Genomic DNA, 19,842 nt, shown 5'->3' with positions numbered 1-19,842 from the left:
TCGGATGTAGTTGTACGTCCTTTCTCCGGGGTTGATTTCTGACAAGTTTGTCAAGATGGCTTTGTGGGTGACGTTGTCGAAAACTTTAACAAGGTCTAAACCCAATATTGCTTTCGTTCCTGTTCCCTCGTCAGCTTCAATTATGTCCTTATTAAGCTGCAAGAGAATGTCCTGGGTAGATAGTTGGGCCCTGAATCCTAACATTGTTTCAGGTAGGAGGTTCATGTCCTCCGCATAGTTTTGGAGCCTATTGAGGATGACATGCTCCATGAGTTTGCCTAGGCATGATGTTAATGAAATTGGGCGTAGATTCTCAGTGCTGAGTTTCTTACCCGCTTTAGGAACAAAAATGATTTTCGCGTGTTTTCACTCTGGTGGTATGTTGCCTGCATGCCAGTATTTGTTCATAAGGTCTGTAACCGCCGCGATCGACGTTGCGTCTAAGTTCCTGGGAGTCTTATTTGTTGCTTTGTCTGGTCCTGCCGCAGATGTTGTCCGCAGTTTTCCAATTGCGTACCAGACCTCTGCGTCTGTGATGTCTGCGTCTAAATTTGGATTAGGAGTCCCCCGGTAGTCTGGTTGTGTGGTACTATCATCCGTGTTTAGATAACGTTCTGCTAGCTCTTTGATTAGGTCTTCAGTTGTACCCTCATATTTATGTATGAGTCTGTACAGTTGACTTTGTTGCACGGGACGTGTTTGTTCTGGATCGAGCAGGTGTCTTAGAAGATGCCATGTCTTCTTATTTCCGAGCTGTCCATTGACGCTTTCACATATTTGGTTCCATTGTTGTGTTTGGAGAGTAAGTGTATGTTCCTCGATTCGCCTCTCGATTTCAGCGATCTTTTTGCGTAGTCGCTTGTTGTGTTTTTGCTGCTTCCAGCGTTTTTGGAGGCCTTTTTGTGCCTGCCACAGGTGTAACAGTTTTGAGTCTGCAATCTGCTCCTCCTTCTCAACTGGCACCACAACGCTAGTGGAGCTGACATCCTCATTCAGGGAGATAACCCAGTCGCTAAGGTTAGAGATCTTCTTTGGAGCTGTTTTGTCGCGAAGTTGCCTGAACTTGTCCCAATCCGTGGTTCGTATTTCTTTTGCTTTGTTTTTAAGTTTTGTCGTGGGGAAGGTGATGCTAAGGATGAAGTGATCACTACCAAGGTTTTGCCCGGTGTTGACCCACTTTGCGTCCTTGACGTTTTTAGAGAGGGATAAGTCTGGAGATGTGTCTACACATACACTGTTACCCATGCGTGTGTGGTCGCTCGGGTTGTTTAGCGTTGTGAGCCCTAGTGACTGTATGATTTGCCAGAGCAGGTTCCCTTTCGGAGTTGCTTTGGTATATCCCCATGCTGGGTGTTGAGCGTTGAAGTCTCCCACAATTAATAGTTGAGCCCTAGCAGCCAGCTTTACTGTGTTTATCAACAAGTGTGGGAGTCCATTGCCTTTGTTTCTGGGAGGGTTGTATACATTAAGGATGAAGAGATTTGAGCCTCCTTTTTGCCTTGGTACTATTTCAAGTAGGGTGTAATCTTCTTCCGAATCATTTATAAAATGTTGAATTGCGGTGATATTTCTATGCACCAGAGTGGCTGTGAAGGAGCCGGCTGCGTTACTAGTATCATAATGAGGTGGCAGATATGCTTTATAGCCTGGCAGTGTAGCCCTGCCGCTAGCTTCTTGCAATGCAATCACGTCTGGGGTTGGAACAGACGGTGCTTGTTGGATGTGGAGCTGCAAGTGGGCCCGCTTGCGGCGGAAGCCTCTGCAGTTCCATTGCCAAATTTCAAATTTTTGGCGTGGTGCCATGTTGGGTTATAGATGGTTGTGGCGTCGTGGACAGATCCAAGGTGGGGGGTAGGCGGGCCTCGATAGATGTAAGCCTATCCATTATTTGCTGCATGCAGGTGGCTATTTGGGATACCTGTCCCTCTAGTGTTGCAAAGCGAATATCTATCTCTGCAAATTTGGTAGTAACGAGGCCTTGGAAGGTTGCTTGTTCTGTTGATATAGCGCTAGTTCTCTCTGACAGAGTATTGATGTCTGCCCTGAGTTTGGTAGGCGCTTTCGACGGCTGCGGGGTGTCGGCTTCCGAAGCCTCGGCCTTTCTTTTGGATTCCTCGCCTTCTTTTGTAGGATGCGGTCTTTTAGTTGCTATTCTGGCGTCTGTGTCCGTCGCGTTATGGGCTGAAGACTGGGACGCGTTGGAGGGAGTGTGGCAAATAGCGTCTGTTTCCATCGCATTATTGGTCGAATCCTGGGACGCGGTGGGTGGCATTCTAGCCGCCGTGGCATTCTGTACCTGATGCGCTTGTAACAGGCGTTATATGTCAGCCAACTCTTTTTTAAGGCTGGCAATTTCTCTGTCTCGGCATTGTAGTTGGATCTGAAACTCCTTCTCTCGAGCGTCAATAGATTGGGAGGCCTCTGCTGGCCAGCTCACCTTTTTATTGGAGCGGCTATCGCTGCGTCCGCGGCTTGAGCTTCTCTTGTCGTTGCCTGCAGGGTTCCCCAGGGGCGGGAAGGAGCTGGAGTTGTTCCGGCTGTGGCTTCCTCCTTTTCCGGTAGCACCGTGTTCCTTCTTCCTGGGCCTAGACTGGTGTCCGTGTAGTGATGAGTCGTTGTCCCCTTGCTTGGGTGTCTGGTTGCCATGGGGCGTTCCTTGTTTGTTCTTGTTGACCAGCCGGAATTTGCAGTTCCGGCTGCCTGTGTTGTGGCCCCCGTTGCAGACGATGCATACGGGTTGGCAGGTTGGCTGTTCTCCCTCAGGTGGAGGCGAGTGATTTTCTCCGCAGCGGCGGCAAAGGTTCTTTGTAGGTTTGTAGCAGACATCGGCCCGGTGTCCTACTCTCCTGCAGTTGTAGCATACCTCATGTTGCTCCCTGAAGGGGTGGACCCGAAAGACGCCGCACTGATAGATTACTTGGCTGGGTAGCTTCTTTCCAAAAAAGGTGATTTGTATTGTTCTGGATTTCCCGATCCTTCGGGCATCCACAACTTCTATTACTTCGTTTCGGTTTCCGAAGCCTTGGCGAACCGCTTCGGGCGAGTCTCCCGCGTAGGCGTTGTAAATGACCCCTTTTACCGAGTCTTCGGGCGCCGCCACGTACGACGTTACGTTGTAGGTTTGATCTTGGAGGTTCAGTTTTTCAATATTGGCGTATGCAGTCGCCCGTTGACGATCGGGCGTGCATAGCGTAAAGGTGTTGTTGGCCGTATTGACTCTGATAATGTCTCCATTCTTCACCGTATCATACGGCAGCCTGGCCAGCTCGCAGGCGCAGAAGAGTAGTAGTCCGGGCGCAAAGTCCCTCAGATTCCAACCTTGTGGTCGGCAGACGATTTTGTAGTCGTCGGTCGGTAAGCGCGGGAGAAGGGCTTTCTTGCTGAGTGCAAGTAGCTTCTTCCCGTTCTTTCGCGATGGAAAATTGGAATTAGACTTGCCTTGGCCGTGCCCCTGCGCAGGCTCGTCGTCGGTTGATGCGGGCCCTTTATTCTTCAGGCCTCGTTGTCGGTCGCGGTAACGAAGAATGGTTTCCCATTTTCCGGCCTCGAGCTCCGACGGTGATATTTTCTCGCCTTCCACGGCGTACTCCATCTGTGCGGGTCCCTGGGCGCTCAGTTCCCGGCGGAGAGGTGACGAGCTAGGTCGAGCTCGATGGCTAGGCCGGCAGTCAGCCGGCAATATGCCTAGGTGTCCGTAGATTGGCAAAATCCGGCTGCAGCAGGCACTGGACAATGGCCTGGATGTCGTCCAAAATATTCGAGCCCGAAGGCTGACTCTTTCTTCCGAAAAGTGGCTTCGAGGCGGGAGCCCATGCGAGACACGTCAGCACAGCTCCATGGATTGGATTGGATTCCAACTCCCGACAGAAGGAAGCGGCAGAGGAAAATTGAAACCATATGCGCGAAGGCAATGCCCTGGCTCGCGCTTGCCCGAGAGAGTCGCGCGGCGGCACGAGCAGACGATTTTCACGGCTACCGGAAGTGTACACGTGACGTCGTGGCTGCCGTGGCTCCAGCGAATGACAGCTTGTGGTGGCCTGGTGACGTCATGGGTAGAGTGACGTCTTTTTTCACGATTTTAGTTTCAAAATCGGTCACTACGAGCATATCAATCGGCCCGAGAATTTAAAAAAAAACACGGTTTTTAAAAATTGATAATAAATTTCCGGCTCAGTTCCGAAGACTCATACTTGGCGTGAACGCTTCTTAGGTTCATTTCTAAGCAGTGAAAACATTTACAAGCGACTTTTTATTCATTGCATAGTCCCTTTAAATAGTGTTGTAGTTCACATGGGGCCGGTCATGCCAGCTCATCCTCTAATTAATTTAAATGTGCCTTCAAGGTTAAGGCAGCATCCAGTAGCAGAATAGCGTTTTGCCCTACTCTTCCCTAGCAGTGACCGCTGTAACTATAGGGAGAGTTTCCCGCATTGACATCCACGCAACGGAGCAATGGAGACGCGACCGGGCGCGACCGTGGTGTCGTTTCGTCTTCTTCTACCGTTAGCTTCCACTAGCCGTTTTCCGATGCACCTTTCTGCGGGTGATTGTTAATTGGTTGTTCAGGAAAGAAATTGGCGCCGTATCTGTCTCACATCTCGGTGGACACCTGAACCACGTCGTAAGGGACGGAAAAAGAGAGGGAGGGAAGAAAGGAAGAAAGAGGTGCCGTAATGGAGGGCTCCGGAATAATTTCGACCACCTGGGGCTCTTTAACGAGCACTGACATCGCACAGCACACGGGCGCCTTTTGCGCGTCACCTGCATCGCAATGCGGCCGCCGCGGCCGGGTTCGGTCTCGGTAACTCCGGCTCAGTAGGCAAGCGCCCTGATCACTGAGCCACCGCGGCGGGTACAGGTGATGCTTCGTTTTAGAAATTTGACTTGACGATGCAAGTACAATGCCATGGTGAACTCAAAACGGGAAAGCAAAGCGGAAGGAGCAAAAGAAAGGTAAACACTGCTTGCGTACGCAACAAAGAATACGAAGGCGTACGTACATTCCGCCCCTCTTCTCGCTGTCTCGGCGAGAGCATTTTTTAAATTTTCATTCGCTTTTTTTTTCTTTCCGGAAGTCAACCTTCCCTCCTTCATTCTCCTCTGTGTGTCAGTGCGGTGCACCACCAGCACCACCCGCTGCACAGCAGGAACTTTGGAAAATGAATCTTTTTCTCTTGAGTACCTCTTTGGCGCTGTTAGAACAGTGCGAACGTCTCTCTCGCATGATTTCTGTTTTTAGACGCGCTATTTGCTAAAACGGGGTGATGAAAATAGTACGTAGAAGCAGGCGTCTCCTTGTCCTTCCTTGTCCTGTTTTCAATCATGTTTCCATCGGAATCTGTTTCGTACGCATTAGATCGTGGCCCGGACCTCAGAGTAACTCTAAAGAAAATTGCTATGCTAGTTGGTTCATAATGCACATGTAGATGGTGGAAGCAGCAAAACTGACGCAGGACAAGAACAAGGACGTACACAAACAACACAAATGGACTTACAGCTGGCTGAATTCATCGGGATAAATCAGTCGTAATTCCAGCGGTGTTATGTGTGTGCCTGTTTGTTCTTGTACTTCGTCAGTTTTGCTGGTTTCACCATCTTTGTACTCTCTAAACACACCTTCAGGAAGCGCGTTGATTTGGCAGCCCCGCGTAAGAGATGTTTGCGTCGATCGGAAGAATGTGGCTTTAGAACCTTCACCGCAACTAGCGTTCCTTTCTGTGTCTAAGATGCCATCGCGCCGTCTTTGGGAGAATCTACAACCGAGAAGTGCCGCAGTGCACGCTTGCACTTTGTTTAATTTCCCTCCTTTCACTCCTTTCACTGCTTATTTCAGCAAGTGTTAGCCTACACCTCTATATCCAGAATACTAGCCAGTGCTGGCTGCTACCAATCAACAAACGCGCCAGCGAACAGAGAAAGCGAAGATCAGTCGACGACGACGGGAGTAACCAGTTATCACGAGGAGCGCGCATCAGGTTTCAGTGAGACGAGGCGGACGTAAGGCTGCTCCGAGTAGCCTACGTCCTCGATTACATCATGTAAGCGCGCGCTGCCGCTGCGTCTAGACCGGCCATTCCAATCCTTTTGCCTCTCACCGTCATCGCCCTGGAGCTCAGCCGCGTATCCTTCGTATAGCAACGCCAAGCAAGTACAAAGACTATTGGAGGCGGAAGCCTGTGCGAGAAACCTCTACCCGTAACTATGGTGATAATAAAACTGACAGGAAATTTTTTTTCGCAGAGGGTTTCTTCAACTATTCCTTTCTACTGCTGGCGTGTAACAAAATATTCTGCCAGATATGTATCAAAGGCGTTTTAAGTAATATTTCTGTAGCGCTATCCACACACTTGTGTTCCATTCTTGTGACGTAGCTTAAGCGTCCTCAATAGCAGCTAAATCTAAGGCATGCTCGAAAAAAAAAACTTTCTGAACACTGCCTTTCCGTATTTTCGTTTGTACAGGCTGGCCACGTACTATATGGTGTTCAATCGCATTTTTACCTTGCAGGTGTGGCTGCTGCTCTCATTGGTGGGCCTCACCCTCGCCGCGTCGTTAGGCGACATCGAGCCTAGCGGCCTCATCGGTCGCAGGGAACTGCGACGACCAGCTTTGCTGCTTGAGGCCCAGAGGCTGAATCATGGTGCCGCGGGCAGGCGCCAGGGAGTGCTGTTCAAGACGCTGTCCAACTTCGGCGGCCGCCGTAGGCTTTCAGCGCCACCGGACTCGGACGTGGCGCCGCCGTCGGATGCAAGTTCCATCGAAAGCGGCTCCGACGACGCAGTGGCGAGCCTGATCAACCGATTTGGGGGTGTCATACAGCAGAAGCGCAGGCTAGGAGATGACGATGCAGTATCTGAAGACGGCGACGACCTCATCGCGCGATCATCGGGTACCAAGGGTCCGCTTACTGGCATCGGTGGTGACGACAAAACTTCCGAATCCGACAGTGGTCAGGCTTGGACTCCAACTTACGGCGGAACATACCGGCCAGAACCACAACTACAAAGCAACTATAAGGCACTTCTCTCTGAACCGGAATTCGATCCCAGCGTGCCACCAGGTGACAGCTATGCCGCAGTCGTAGGGGGTGGCACTGTTAGCGCACAGGTGACTGGACCGACCTCCGAGACCAGTGATCGTAAGGAACAAGGAAAGTTGGAGGAAAGCACGAATGCTGACGGACAGCCGGCAGCTAAGACTGAAGACTCCAAAGACTGCAAGGACAAAAACGGGAAGATGAAGGAAGAAGGTGGCGCAAAACTCGGAGATAGTACGCCTGGCATGAACGTGGAAGTTGATGCCACCCACCTGCCCGACCAACCCGGAACGTCAGATCCGCAGCCTCCGTCCACTAAAGAGAGTCCTTCTGCAGGGAAACATGATTCGGCTACAGAAGAAATAGACTACGTGGATGACGATGACGACTACGAAGAAGACGAAGAGCACTCGGCATACGGCAATGCCAGCAAAAAGAGCGGCAGTCCATCGAGTCATGCAGGAGATAAAACTGCGACACCTGCGTCAGTGACGACAGGCGCAGCAGACACAGGCAGCGACTCGAATCTGCCTGCAACTGTGAGTGAATCAGGAGGAAGTACGACAGGCTATCAGCCACAGCAAGTTGTGGGAAGTGAGCCAACAACTGGAACTACTGCAGAACTTGACGCTATGCAACAGAACGATGCTGCTCTTTCCCGCAATGAAGCCGCAGAAGGCTCTCCTGTTCGCGCGGAAACACTGGGCCAGAATTTGGATCAGCCCACTTCTGTGCAAGTGTCCCCTATCTCAGGTCAACCACTGAGCAGTGCTGTTTCCGTTTCCCAAGGCACACAGACCGGTGAAGTGGTTAAAGTGCCCAGTTCAGCTGAAGAAGGCCCTGGCCAACCTCCCTCCCTGCCCAAAAAAGATGCGTCAGTTTCTGCTGGGAGCCCTGTCGTAATTAGCGGGGAAAACTCTGGACCTGAACATGTCCAGAATGCTGGTGTTTCTTCTTCTGCTCAAGCTAATGTCGAACGCGGTCCGGACGGGGCGCCGCAAATTATACTGCAACCGGATTCAAAGATCTCACCAAACGCTGAAGTGGTTGTTGGTCGGGCCATAGCCGCTAGCATCAAAGAGGTACAGCTGGAGGCTGATGATGCCCTCAAGGAAGGGTCTCATAGCACCAGTGAGTCAACAACTTTTCTTGATGACTCTGGCCAGGACAATAACGGCGGTGGTGAAAACGTAGGGACAGCAGACCTTAAAGCTGGGAAGTCACCCGAAGACTGCAAGGACGATGTCACAGGCAGTGATACAAAAGAACAGAAATCTATCAGCGATGCTCATTCAGAGCCAAGTGCCCGCCCAGAGGGTCAACCAGGTATTCCCCAAGGGCAGGAACAGTTGAAAGATGCTGTTGCTCTCTCAGAAACTCCTTCAAGCCTGCCAAATCCGGGCCGCGAACAGACTGTTGTAAACGGCATCAATCGGCAAGCTGCCGAAGCTGAAATACTCACTTTCTTGAAGCAGCGTGCAAGTAAACAGGACACTACCGTAAAATCAAGCTCCCCACAAGAATTTGCCACCGTGAGTGCGAGAGTCTCTGGGCAGGATGGAACCATTGTTTCTACAGGTGGCGGCGCCGATACCGGCCGAAACGATCAGCATAATGGCCCAACGTTGTTTAATCAAAATGGCGCAGCAGTTTTCCAGCCGCAAGCGCCAAGCATTAATGCGCATGGCCAACCTCTCCTCCCGCAAAGCGGACTTTCTATCCAAACGACAAAAGTGGCACTTCCAAGTTCCCAAGTATTCAACCCAGGTACAGTACCAGGAAGCGGCATCCCTGGATACACAATCCCTCTAGATCCTGGAGTTTATTATCCTGTTGGTGTCAGCGGCAGCCACGATGCTTCAGGCAGTATTTTCGCCCAAGGTTCCTTCCCTGCAGACACAGCTGGGTTTGTCGCCGAAACGCCGGCGGTTGGTGCGCCATCGGTTGCAAATGAGACAAACGCCACCGTATCTGCTACACCTTCAAAGAATGAGAGCAAAGAAAATGCGTCTTTGAAGCCTGCAGATCAGCACGCTGCCTCCGAAGAACCTGAAAAGAATTCGAATGACCTCGGAGTCTACAAGGCGGCTTCTTCTCTCGAGGGCCCCATGACAGGAAGCGATAGTAAGAATACAGCACCCAATGTTGAAGACGCTGCATCGACATCATTTATTGCTGGTACGGATTCGTTGAGCACAGAGAAAGGGGAAAAGCTAGCTCTCTATGACTTAAAGGAGCCGGCGGGTGGAAGTATGGGAAGAGTTGGATTTCAGGGCATTAGTATTAATGTCACCGACACCCAGACACCGATTGATGTGAGCGGGATCGTCATGACAGCAGGTGACAATGAGAGCAGCGTACCACCCCTTTCGAAACACTCCACTACCATCACTGACAGTACAAAAACTGTGGTTGTTGAAGGAGGAAGCTCGGACATGCCTATAGACGTTAGCGGCATTGCTACTTCCTCGGAAACACCTGCCGATGATAAAGAGTCGCCCAGTCAGGCTCCCGAAGAAACAGGGTCAGGAAATGGTTCTTTCAAAACTTTTCAGAATGAAACCGGCCCTCCTTCCGCAAGTGATGCTGGAGGTCCCAAGACTAAAGATGACTGCAAAGACGATGAGAAAAGCTCTGGCACTGAGAAAAGCCCACATGGGAAGCCTGTTGTCTTTGGATCAGCCGCTGATCCAACAAGCTCTCTGCAAGGTGCTAATGAAAACCATCAACAAGACAACGTCGTTGGTGGAGTGAGCGGGACTGCTGTCTCTGACAACAGTGCTGTCACGATTCAAAGCGATGCACCTAATAATGAATCGGTGTTGACTTCATCCGGGAAGGAGTCGACGCCTAACTCAGGAGAGACAATAGTCAAGGACGCTGACAGTCAGACAAGGAATGATTCTCAGGACGCTGGAATCGGATACGTTGTCAGCACAAAGTTATCATTCAGCGCCGACGAAAACAGAACCTCAACTTCTACCCCGCAGCCCACAACAGAAGCAGCTACGGTTTCATCCCCAAAGAGTGAGACAACTGATGGCAGTCCAGCATCAACCACTGCCACGACAAAAGGAGAGGTTTCTACGCCGTCGCCACAAGCAGCAGATGACCAGAAAGATGATAGAGAATTGGGTGGTGCAGACGCTCCAGAGCCTCCCGAGAGAAAGCCAGACAAGACATCGGAGAAAAGTATTGCAGCTGTTATCAGTGAAATGATGAGATCGAATGAGTCGTCCGAAGCCTCAAGCGCGCTGTCTGATGGTGGAAGCAACGTGCAAACGGTGACCTCCAAATACACACCACTTCCTATCTCAAGCGTGAGCATCTCTGATGTAGGACCTTCTACGGCCACGCTTCCCGCTCTCGGATACGCTACAGTCAAAGAAATACAGATTGCTACGCAGCCGGCGCTCGATCCTAGACAAAGCAGCGTTTCCTCTTCCGGCGCCGTGCCAGGTGCAGAGGAGCCGGTCGATGGCAGGTCGCTAACGAAGATCGAAGTCATCGAAGGCGTTGCCGTAAAGGACAGTGTACCAGCCTTCAAATCATCACCTGATGAAGTAATGCAGACTGTTACAACGACTTCTGCGCCATTGACTGACGTAGTTTCAACTACTATAAAATATGCAAACCAGGACATAAGTAATCTGCAACCCGAGACCGTAAAGAACGAACCACTTGGGTCTCAGGAACTTCCAATTCAAACAACATCGGCTCCTGAAAGTACGACTCTCGTCCCAGAACCAGCAGAAACCGAGAGGACGGCGGCCGCTCAGAGCTCTGCTACGGAAGCACCGTCCCTTGGCACCATTTCAGACAGTGGGGCAGAACCGCCACCTATGGAGAAGAGCACACTAGGCCTTCAGGCTGTTTCCACTGAGGCTCCGTCGACGTTGACTGATGTAGTCGCAGTGAAAGTTGTGAATAACAGCGTGCCTTCCCAAGCAGCACTTCCTACAGAACCACCGTCAGCGGAATCCAGCACACGCGCTGCAGGGAATCAAGCCTCCGTTGAAGGTGCATCTGAGCTCCAAGGTTCGTCTCCTCAGGCGCCGTTGGTCACGGCTGGTGAAAGTTTTGTCACAGGCGCAGTTGGAGCTCAGGACGGTGTCGTTTATAACAGCCCTTCTACTGATGCACCATCGGCTTCCACCAGCACAAGCGCAGCGAACGTGCCGGCTGTGCCTGAGAGCACAACTGTATCTTTTAGCTCATCAACTGAAAAGTCAGCACCTTCTACAAGCGTGGATGTAGCGACAGAAACTATGATAGGAAGCACGCCACTGCCTACGAGCTCGTCGACGGGAGCGCCAGCCACAACTGAAAATCCTGACGTTGCTACAATACCTACCGTCACTGAAAGCACGACAGCTGCCCCAAGCACTACAGAACGCACCACTACACCTAGCACGACAGAGGAGACTCGTACGCTTCCATCAGCGCACTTGCCAAGAAGACCACAAATCAAACCACTGGGAGGAGCGAAGAGACCGTTATTTAACATCGCGAGACCGCCCAGCTTTGCTACAACAGTTGGTCAGAGAAGATTTAAGCCAGCGGATAGAGTGAACAATGAAGGCATCGACGCCACGCCACCAACAACGGCTCAGCCACCACTGCGCTCCCAAACATTAAACATTGGTGACAACGTATCCTCAGAAGAGAAAGAAGACATAGGAGTCCGAGTCGTTGAAGCACCGGGCATCCAATTCAGGCGACCTCATTTCCCACGACCTGCATCTGCTGATCGCCGTGTCGCACCTGGTGGAAAACCGCCAGGAAGAAACGCAGGCCGGAGACGAAAGCCGGGCAGTAGAGGTGGTCATCGTCGCACCACAACGACGCCGCCGCCGCAAGATACGACGACGGCACCTAGTGCGCTTGAAGAAATTGAGGAGACCAGTCCAGGCCAGCCTTCGGCGGCGCAGTTCGGAGCGCGAATCGGCGCTCGTGTTACGCAGACCTCTCGTAGGCTTCTGCCGACAACAGAACAAACGTTTAATACTGCGCCGGCCTCCGCAGACCGAGGGCATAGCCGCCCTGCAAAGCCTAGAAGAACAAAAAGGCCCAGGCTACCGCCTGTTACTAGACCCTCTGCGACAGAATACAATGATGTTCGCTTCGCGCAGACAACCTCGGCGTTTGCTAGTACTAGGATTCCTGTCGTTAAAGAAGCAGCCTACGAGACGACCCACGAGGCCTACATTACTGAGATCGCTCCCGCATCCACCACTTATCGCACGAAATCACCGCTTGTTGCTGAAGTGACGCTACCTTCAACAGAAGATGACAGAAATTCTGTTTCTAGTGCAGAGTACGACGAACCCCTAAGTGATGAGCCGGAACTGCCATCCGCACCTGAGTCCGGGCCGAAACAGTCCGTGCTTCCCGGAAATATGCCTTCGCTACAGAAAGCCTACAACGACCAGTTATTGCGGAAAGAGCAAGGTGTCAATACCGACAGCATTCTTGCAGGACAGCTTACGGAAGCTCCAGAAAGTTATGTTAAAACCCCAGATACCCCAGCAAGCGAAGGTATCCAAGAGCCGACAACACTAGGGAACGTCGGAAGTGAGCCGCCAGGAGCGCCTTTAGATAAGACTGGTCCTGCATTATCCACTTTGGCCCCGACAACGCCTTACGGCACAAAGCTGGCCACGTCGCTGAACTCGGCAACGGAAACTCTCAACGAGTTCAGTACAGCAGACTCTGAAGGTGTCGAAAATGGTGTGAAATTTTATCCAACTCGTTATCATCCACAGCATACAACTAAAGTGCCAACAACGCAAGCGCTTCCCGACGCACCAACCGATCCCTCCACAGAGACGACCTCAGGCCAGGCTACAAATACACCCTCAGAAAGCGAAGAATTCTTGCCATCAACACCTGAGCTTGATATACCAAGAATTCCAACCACACCGGCGCCCAAGCCTGTTCAGACACTACCCACGACAAAGTATCCACCTCTTCCTGATCCGCCTGCTAACCCGGTTGCAGTGTTTCTGGTGGAGAAGCCAGGACAGGCTCAGAACATTGTTCCAGAAGGAAGGCCTCCAGTTGAACCTGGAAAGGATGCTCAGGTGGTACTCGGTGTCGCCCCGACGAGCACCACAAGATCTCCAACAGCAACTGCGCAAAGTGAGCCATCTCAACTGCCTCAAGCTCCGCAGTTCATATCCACTAAGCGACCAGAAGTGGATGTTCCGCCTAGCTACCTTATTCCAAACACCCCGGATCAAGTGCAACCGAATAGGCCAACACAAAAGCCAGTTTACGTGGCACAGACTAGTACCCCGCAAACCAAGCCACCAGCCATGGTGACACAATCGTTGAGTAATACCCTGTCCACCGTGGGAGTGACTCTAACTGTAGCTAGTCAGCAAGACGCCGGGGTCTCGACAACTCCTCAGGTACAAACTCCGCAGCCGCAAACAACTGTACGGCCACAATCAGGAAGTGCTGCCGGATATGCACAAGCCGTGCCAGGAGCTTCACAGCCTTCAAAACCATCTCTTGGTGGTGCTCAGCCTTCAACAACCGGAGAAAGAGAGCCGTTCACGTTTGCACCATCGCAAAACTCTCAGCCAAACCTACAATATAATCAACTTTCAGGAACGTACCGCTCAAGACCTCTGGCTCAGCATCCAAACGCTGCAAGCTTTCCACCAAGTGCAAGCACCACTGCCGCACCGAGAGCTCCACCGGCTCCACCAGGTCCTCCTTCAACCAAGTTCCCGATTTCCACAACAAGACGACCACGTCCACCTTCTTCTTACGTCCCACTGCCAGCATTCTTGCAACCTCTTGGTCTTCAGGTTCAACCCTTCGTTGTTGCTACTGGGCCGAAGAAACAATCCGGTCAGCAGGCTCGACCGCAAGTGGATTATGCCCACTCGCTCGGCCTACAAGTTCCCGGTTACCAGCCGACAAGGGTGCAAGAACCAACTGCGCCAACGTCTCTGCAAGGACCAGCTAGACCGAAGACACAAACTCCCGGTGTTCATCCTGTGCAACTTCCTATAGAGCAACGCCGACCATCTCCTACGCCGGGTAGTCTCACAGCACCGAAGCGACCAGCGTTCAGTAGTTCCGTTCCAGTTCAGGAACCCAATGGCCAGCTAAAACGGCCGTCAAGCACAACAGCTCAAGACCGGCCAGTGCAGCCTGGATTCATCCTGCCCTTGGGGCTACAAACTGCTTATATCCCCCCGGTACAAGAACACTCCAGAATCGACACTAGCTCTCAAGGTGTTCCACTATCAGAACCACGCGTGCCGCAAGGCACACAAGCAGCTGCAGTGAAACCTTCAGCACCAAAACGCCCGCAGTATTCTGTTGTAAGGGCTCAGCAACAAGCTCCAATCTCTGGTCAAGTAGTGCAGCATCCGGGCGCCGGCGTTCCTAAGCCAGTATTACCGCTGCGTGTGGCCTACCAAACAAATAAAGCTACTGGAGCGAACGCACAGGCTCCAGGAGCTCCTGCTAAAGTTCAAGTCCAAAGCTTCGGTGTTTCACTAAATGCACCGCTTCAGGCTCCAAACCAGCAGAAGGCCCCCTCAGCTTTCATCCCTCCTCAGGTTAATGTGCAGTTGGGAACCACGCCCAGCCCTCAGCAACCAAGGCCGTTCAGCCCACCTCAGTTTCAACCGGGACAGAGGCCACGCATTGGGCAAGCGCATACACGTATCTACTTTTCTCCTCCAATTCCACAGAAATTGAATGGAACGAAACCTGTTCTGCCCGTATCGCCATTCTTCTTGAGCATTCGACACGATCAAGTAGTTCAAGAGGACATTCCTTTCCCCAAGATAGGCAAGCCATTGAGCTACAAACAGACGATTCCTGCAGACATCGTGTTGCCTCCTCAGAAGGTCGCAAGGCCTGTCACACCAGGCGCACCATCGAGGAAGCCTAGCAGCGCATCAGAGACTCTCCTTCAGATTCCACAAACGCCAAGGCCAGCACGCGTTCAAGCTCAGAAAAGCGTTGCCTCTAGGCCTGCATCCGCGGGAAAGAAACCTATTACTCCTGCCCAAGAGCGCGGTGTCGTAAGACAAGTCATTCTGAGCCCTGCAACGGGACCCATACCCTACCTACCCCAAACACTGGTTTCGGCTGGACAAACAGCTCCTCAACAAGGAACTCAAGGTGTATATAAGGTCAGAACGTATGTGCCAGTTGCATCCGCTTTCTTACCGGGCCGACCAGACGTCACAGCCACGTCATACGTGCCCACAACGCCAAATGGCCAGGTTCTCAAAGTAACGTCCGTCGCAAAGCCCACCTATTCCTCTTCCAACCAAGCCGTCGTCCAAAATTCGGTCCAGGGAACTGCCATAGGAACCAGTGCTCCATCTAATAGCGCTAGCCAGCCAGGAACAGTCCTGGTATCGGCCAAGAAGACTGCTTCTGCCCCCGCCAACACTGCTCAGGGCCAACCCTCTCCCGGCACGCAAATTCTGGTCCCGCAGGGTCTTGTGCCAGCTCCACAGCAGCAGCAGGTCGTCCAAGTCACTTCCTACGTGCCATCGGGAAGCCCGCAGTCTCAGCAGGCGCAGGGAGCATACGTGTCACAACTTCCGGTGCAGCAATCTTATTCAAGAGGCCAACAGCCTTCGCTCGGTTTGCAAGTTCCTATCGTTTACGCCTCTGCCCCACATGGAGCGTCGCAGGCTCAGTATTACCCGGGCGCTGCAGGGGTAATAGGCCACCTAAAACAGTACCCTCAGCAGCAATATGCTCAGCAACAGTACCCTCAGCAGCAGTTCCAGACCCTGTACGCTGTGCCACCGGGACAGATCACCCTGGCACAGGTGAGCACCAGGACGTCAGGCGCTATTCAGGGGGCGTCGCATCCAGTTTACTTGGCTAGCGGAATTCCCGCTTTGCAGCAGGGAGCGTCACCTAACACAGGAGCGCAGGGCTACGCACCAATAGTGTACCAGAGGCCACCCGTGACTTTGCTCTCCAGGAGGCCCGTTTATGCGTATCAGTCGCCCGTGTACGTGGCGGCATCTCCACACCAGCTTAGCCAGGGCGCCGCCAAGCTAGCGAGTGCCGTGAGCCCGTTCCGACAACCGCTGGGTTTGAGTGTCGGCTAGAAGCGCGCGAAGAGCGTTAGGTTCAACGTATTTAAAATATTCCTTCTTGGCATCCGCCCTGACTTTGCACAGCGTCGACGATAATAGTCGACTTCTTAGCTGGAGGAACAGTGCGAAAGCGAAGCTTGAGCAATGTTTCCTACAGGCTGCGCCCAACTGCACAAACTGCCCCTGTCGGACCGCTGGGAAAACAAAACCGCTGCAAGCTCGGGCAGAAGTTTTTAAGTGTGCAGTTTCTCAGAATGGTGTCGAAGAAAGATAGGCGATATGCCAGAAGGACCAGGAGCAAAAAAGAAAAACAAAGCTGCACAGCAGCATCCAGTTGAGATTTAAACCCCAACATGTTAGTCTGAAGTATAAAATTGTCGCGACACAAAATGTATTCTTTCCCTAATTTGTCAGGACTGCACAAGCTCCAACTAGAAAGCAACAGTACATCTGTAAAATCGTAACTGTGTGCTTCTTATCGCCGAATTGATTAAGACACATACGGAAAGCCAGACTGGGCTTTTACGAGAAGTTTCTTTGGTCAGCGATAAATAGTTCTGAAGATCCATCCAAAGAGGCGTTACCTAATTTCGCTCATCTGTAAGGTATGAGGCGTGCTTTAAATCGCCCGTGCCCACCTTGTTGTCAAGAGGGGTAAATATGGCGCACGTGGCGGTCGGAATGACACGGCGCAGATGAATCTTGGATAACTCGTGAAGCAATAAGCTAATTACCCGGCTCCCTGACCATCAACCTTCGGAGCAACAGGCCCGCTAAAAGTCTTTTCGAATTCTCCCATCCCAAGAGTAAGATACATTCCGCATGAGAGAGGTAGAGTGGGGGAGCGCTGCCTTTTTTTCCACGTTGCTTTATTAGAATCGTCTCGTCACCTTCAATGTGTTCTTAAAGAAGTTTGTCGCAGTTCGTTTTAAATATTCTGAACGTTGTCAAGCAAGAGTGTTAATTATGTGTGAATGCTGTCAACGTCACGTCACGAATGGCTGTGATCTATGTTACGAAATAAAGTTGTTTTCGATACGAATGGTTCACCTCAATTGTACACAAGCACACAAAAAAATATTTACGTATTCAGTGCTCAGTGCATCAAGGATAGAAAATGCAGATTTTGTATCACGTTGCTAGTTTTGAGTTCAGTGTGCTTCGCCAGTTCCAATACATCTTAGGTTTGAGGAATAATAACTAAGGATAGCCATCAACTTAACACGATGCTATTAAAAATGAGAAATCATATAAGGAACACAAGGCAATTTACCCTGCTGTGGTATACCGCTTACTTTATGGTCTCATGAACCAATACCAAGAAAAGAAAAAACCGAAAAAAGAATAATAGTTCGATGAAGATGAAGCTTAACAAGGGTAAACTGAGAAGCATACAAGGGAACATTATGCATCTGACAAGATAGGATTGCCATGCAATATCAATCGACATTTATACTATGCATCCGAATACACGCGCTAACTCGAGAATTACGGTGAGCATACTTCTATGATAACAAAACTGAACATTTGAAAACAAAATACCAGTTCAGCTCTATCTCCCACCTGCCTTCTATGTACCAGTGCTAAGAAGCTGTTTTATTTCACCACGCCCCTGCGTGAGGAACCTTTTCCACGGTAAGTGTGGTGGGTGTGGATACCTTCCCAGAGTACTCCCACCTTCGCCTACTCGGAAAAGGGATTGCGTCTAGCCGGGCTCGTGCCACGAGGGAAATATGTGGGGCCGCGGAGTAGGCGTCGTCGAGAAGTTAATGGAATCTAGATGCGTCTTGAAGTGGTTGCAGTTAAGGGGAGCGGAGATCGAGGTTTCGCTTGTTAGACGAAAAAGGCGATAAGAACGGGCATCTGTCTTTTTTTCCGTTTGCTTCGGCATTTCCTCCATGAACAGAACGCAAGCATCGGATATACATTTCTATTGACCATATGGCCACGGCACCGAAGAACTGGAAAAGTATTTAAGCAGCATCGAAAACTGGGCGAGTTAGGGTACTTTAAGAAACTTGTAACAGCGCGAAAACTATGTGCTTAGTACCAGACTGAGCCAAAACGTTTATTGGCCTTGAAGAAGTGAACGCACACACCATTTAAATGAAGCCTTCTGTACGTATAGGGCTCTTGATCAGTGCCAGTAGGATCCTGGATAAGTCTTTCAGCACGCCAAATGGAGCAGATTCAAATGCTCATATCAGTTCGGGATGCACTACTCAATAGCCTTGCAGCGAAGACGCTAATCTTTACTTGCCCCCCTTTCCACCGACAGCGCACACACACGAAATTGAGAACGCACGTTTAGGACACGTGTTCATGACGCTCAGCTTAGCACTGACTACAATGAGCACATTGTGGTTTGAGCTAAAGCCAAGACTCCGCATGCTTCTAAATGTACGCACCTGTATATCAAAGACAAGGAAAAGAAAACTTCGTCTTCTGGCATAGGGCGGTCGGTACACACACTGCTTCCAGCGACTGGCATGCTGGCGCCATCTCGTGTCTGGAAGTAGAAGTGCCGCGCACTAGAGCTGCAATGACAGTTGGGAAGATTGCATTCATGTTTGCATTAGTTGCAATCACGTGCCCCTATGTCTTGCGTCTTCGCCGGCATTGTGACTCTTTCTCTGGTCGTCTCCTTGACTTCAAGCAAGGCGAAGTCCCCACCTCCCTCCTATCAGTGCCCGTGTGCGTAATCCTTCCCAGTGATACAACAGTACCGTATTTACTCGAATCTAGGCCGGCCACGATTCTAAGCCGAGACCCGAAAGTTGAAGGCCACAGAAAAAAAAAAAAACTTACCTCGATTGTAGGCCGGCCGAAAAAACAACACTGTTTATACCTCATTATCACAATTATTTTTATGACGCGACACGACTGTTCTTACGTCGCCGCGCACGTGAAAGTGCGTGGCGCGAAACGACTGCACCATGTGTCTGCGCATAGGCGACTTGGTGTAGAGAGAGGAACTCTACACCTCTACACCCCCCCACCTCTTACAAGAAGCAATAGTGAACCACCCAGGGTCTAGGGTCTTGGTTTATGAAATACATCCGCGTTAGCGCCAGAGTTGGAACCACCACACCTGAAATTCTCAAGGCTGGAATTATGTGTATGTGAATTGGAAACTAGACAGCTAGCAGTGTGAACCATCAAAACGAAATGCACGCTTTGGAGCAGCTCTGTGGTCTGTTCGCATTCCTTCTTTTCTTACACCCATCTACATAGCGGGAATTGTACCTGCGAAGCGATAAGAACCGCCATTTCCAAAGTAAAAAAAAAGCAAAGTAATGATGTCGCATTTCACGATGCCTGGCTACGAATACTTTTACAACGAATCCCCTTATGCTAGCAGTTAAAATGTGAACAGGGAAACGAAAAAAAGCAAAGGACTAAACCGCGTGTGACTTGACAAGACACACAAATAAAAAGCAGCGCGACAAAACAGCAGAAGGAAAACACTGCTGGCATCAAAGCAGCACCCCGGAAAAATCAGCATATAAACAAAACATCGGTAATCTAAAATCACAGAGGCACTGCAACACTGCGGCCAACTAGCACAGAGCACTACAGTACAACACTGCAGGACGAGTTAACGAGTGTTTAGCTTACCGTCGAAGCAAAAACAAAAATTTACCGCCAAAATACCTTTGCCATCACGGAAACTGCGATCGCGAAAATCAAGATGATCCTTTCTTTTCATGCACT

General features: G+C 50.9%; 1 protein-coding gene across 1 annotated transcript in view; it reads left to right on the top strand.

Moving 5' to 3' along the window:
• LOC144121838 (uncharacterized) overlaps positions 1 to 17,166 on the top strand; it is a 36,109-nt gene extending 18,943 nt beyond the window's left edge. The window contains exon 2 of the mRNA XM_077655256.1: positions 6,508 to 17,166. Within this exon, the coding sequence (XP_077511382.1) occupies positions 6,508 to 16,140 (9,633 nt within the window). The 3' untranslated portion in view covers positions 16,141 to 17,166. The remainder of the gene's footprint in view (positions 1 to 6,507) is intronic.
• The last annotated feature ends 2,676 nt before the right edge of the window (positions 17,167 to 19,842 follow it).

This window comes from Amblyomma americanum, chromosome 2, assembly GCF_052857255.1.
Source record: "Amblyomma americanum isolate KBUSLIRL-KWMA chromosome 2, ASM5285725v1, whole genome shotgun sequence".
NCBI classification, from domain to species: Eukaryota; Metazoa; Arthropoda; class Arachnida; order Ixodida; family Ixodidae; genus Amblyomma; species Amblyomma americanum.
Note: the sequence above shows the minus strand (reverse complement) of the source record. Positions and strands in the feature narration are given on the sequence as shown.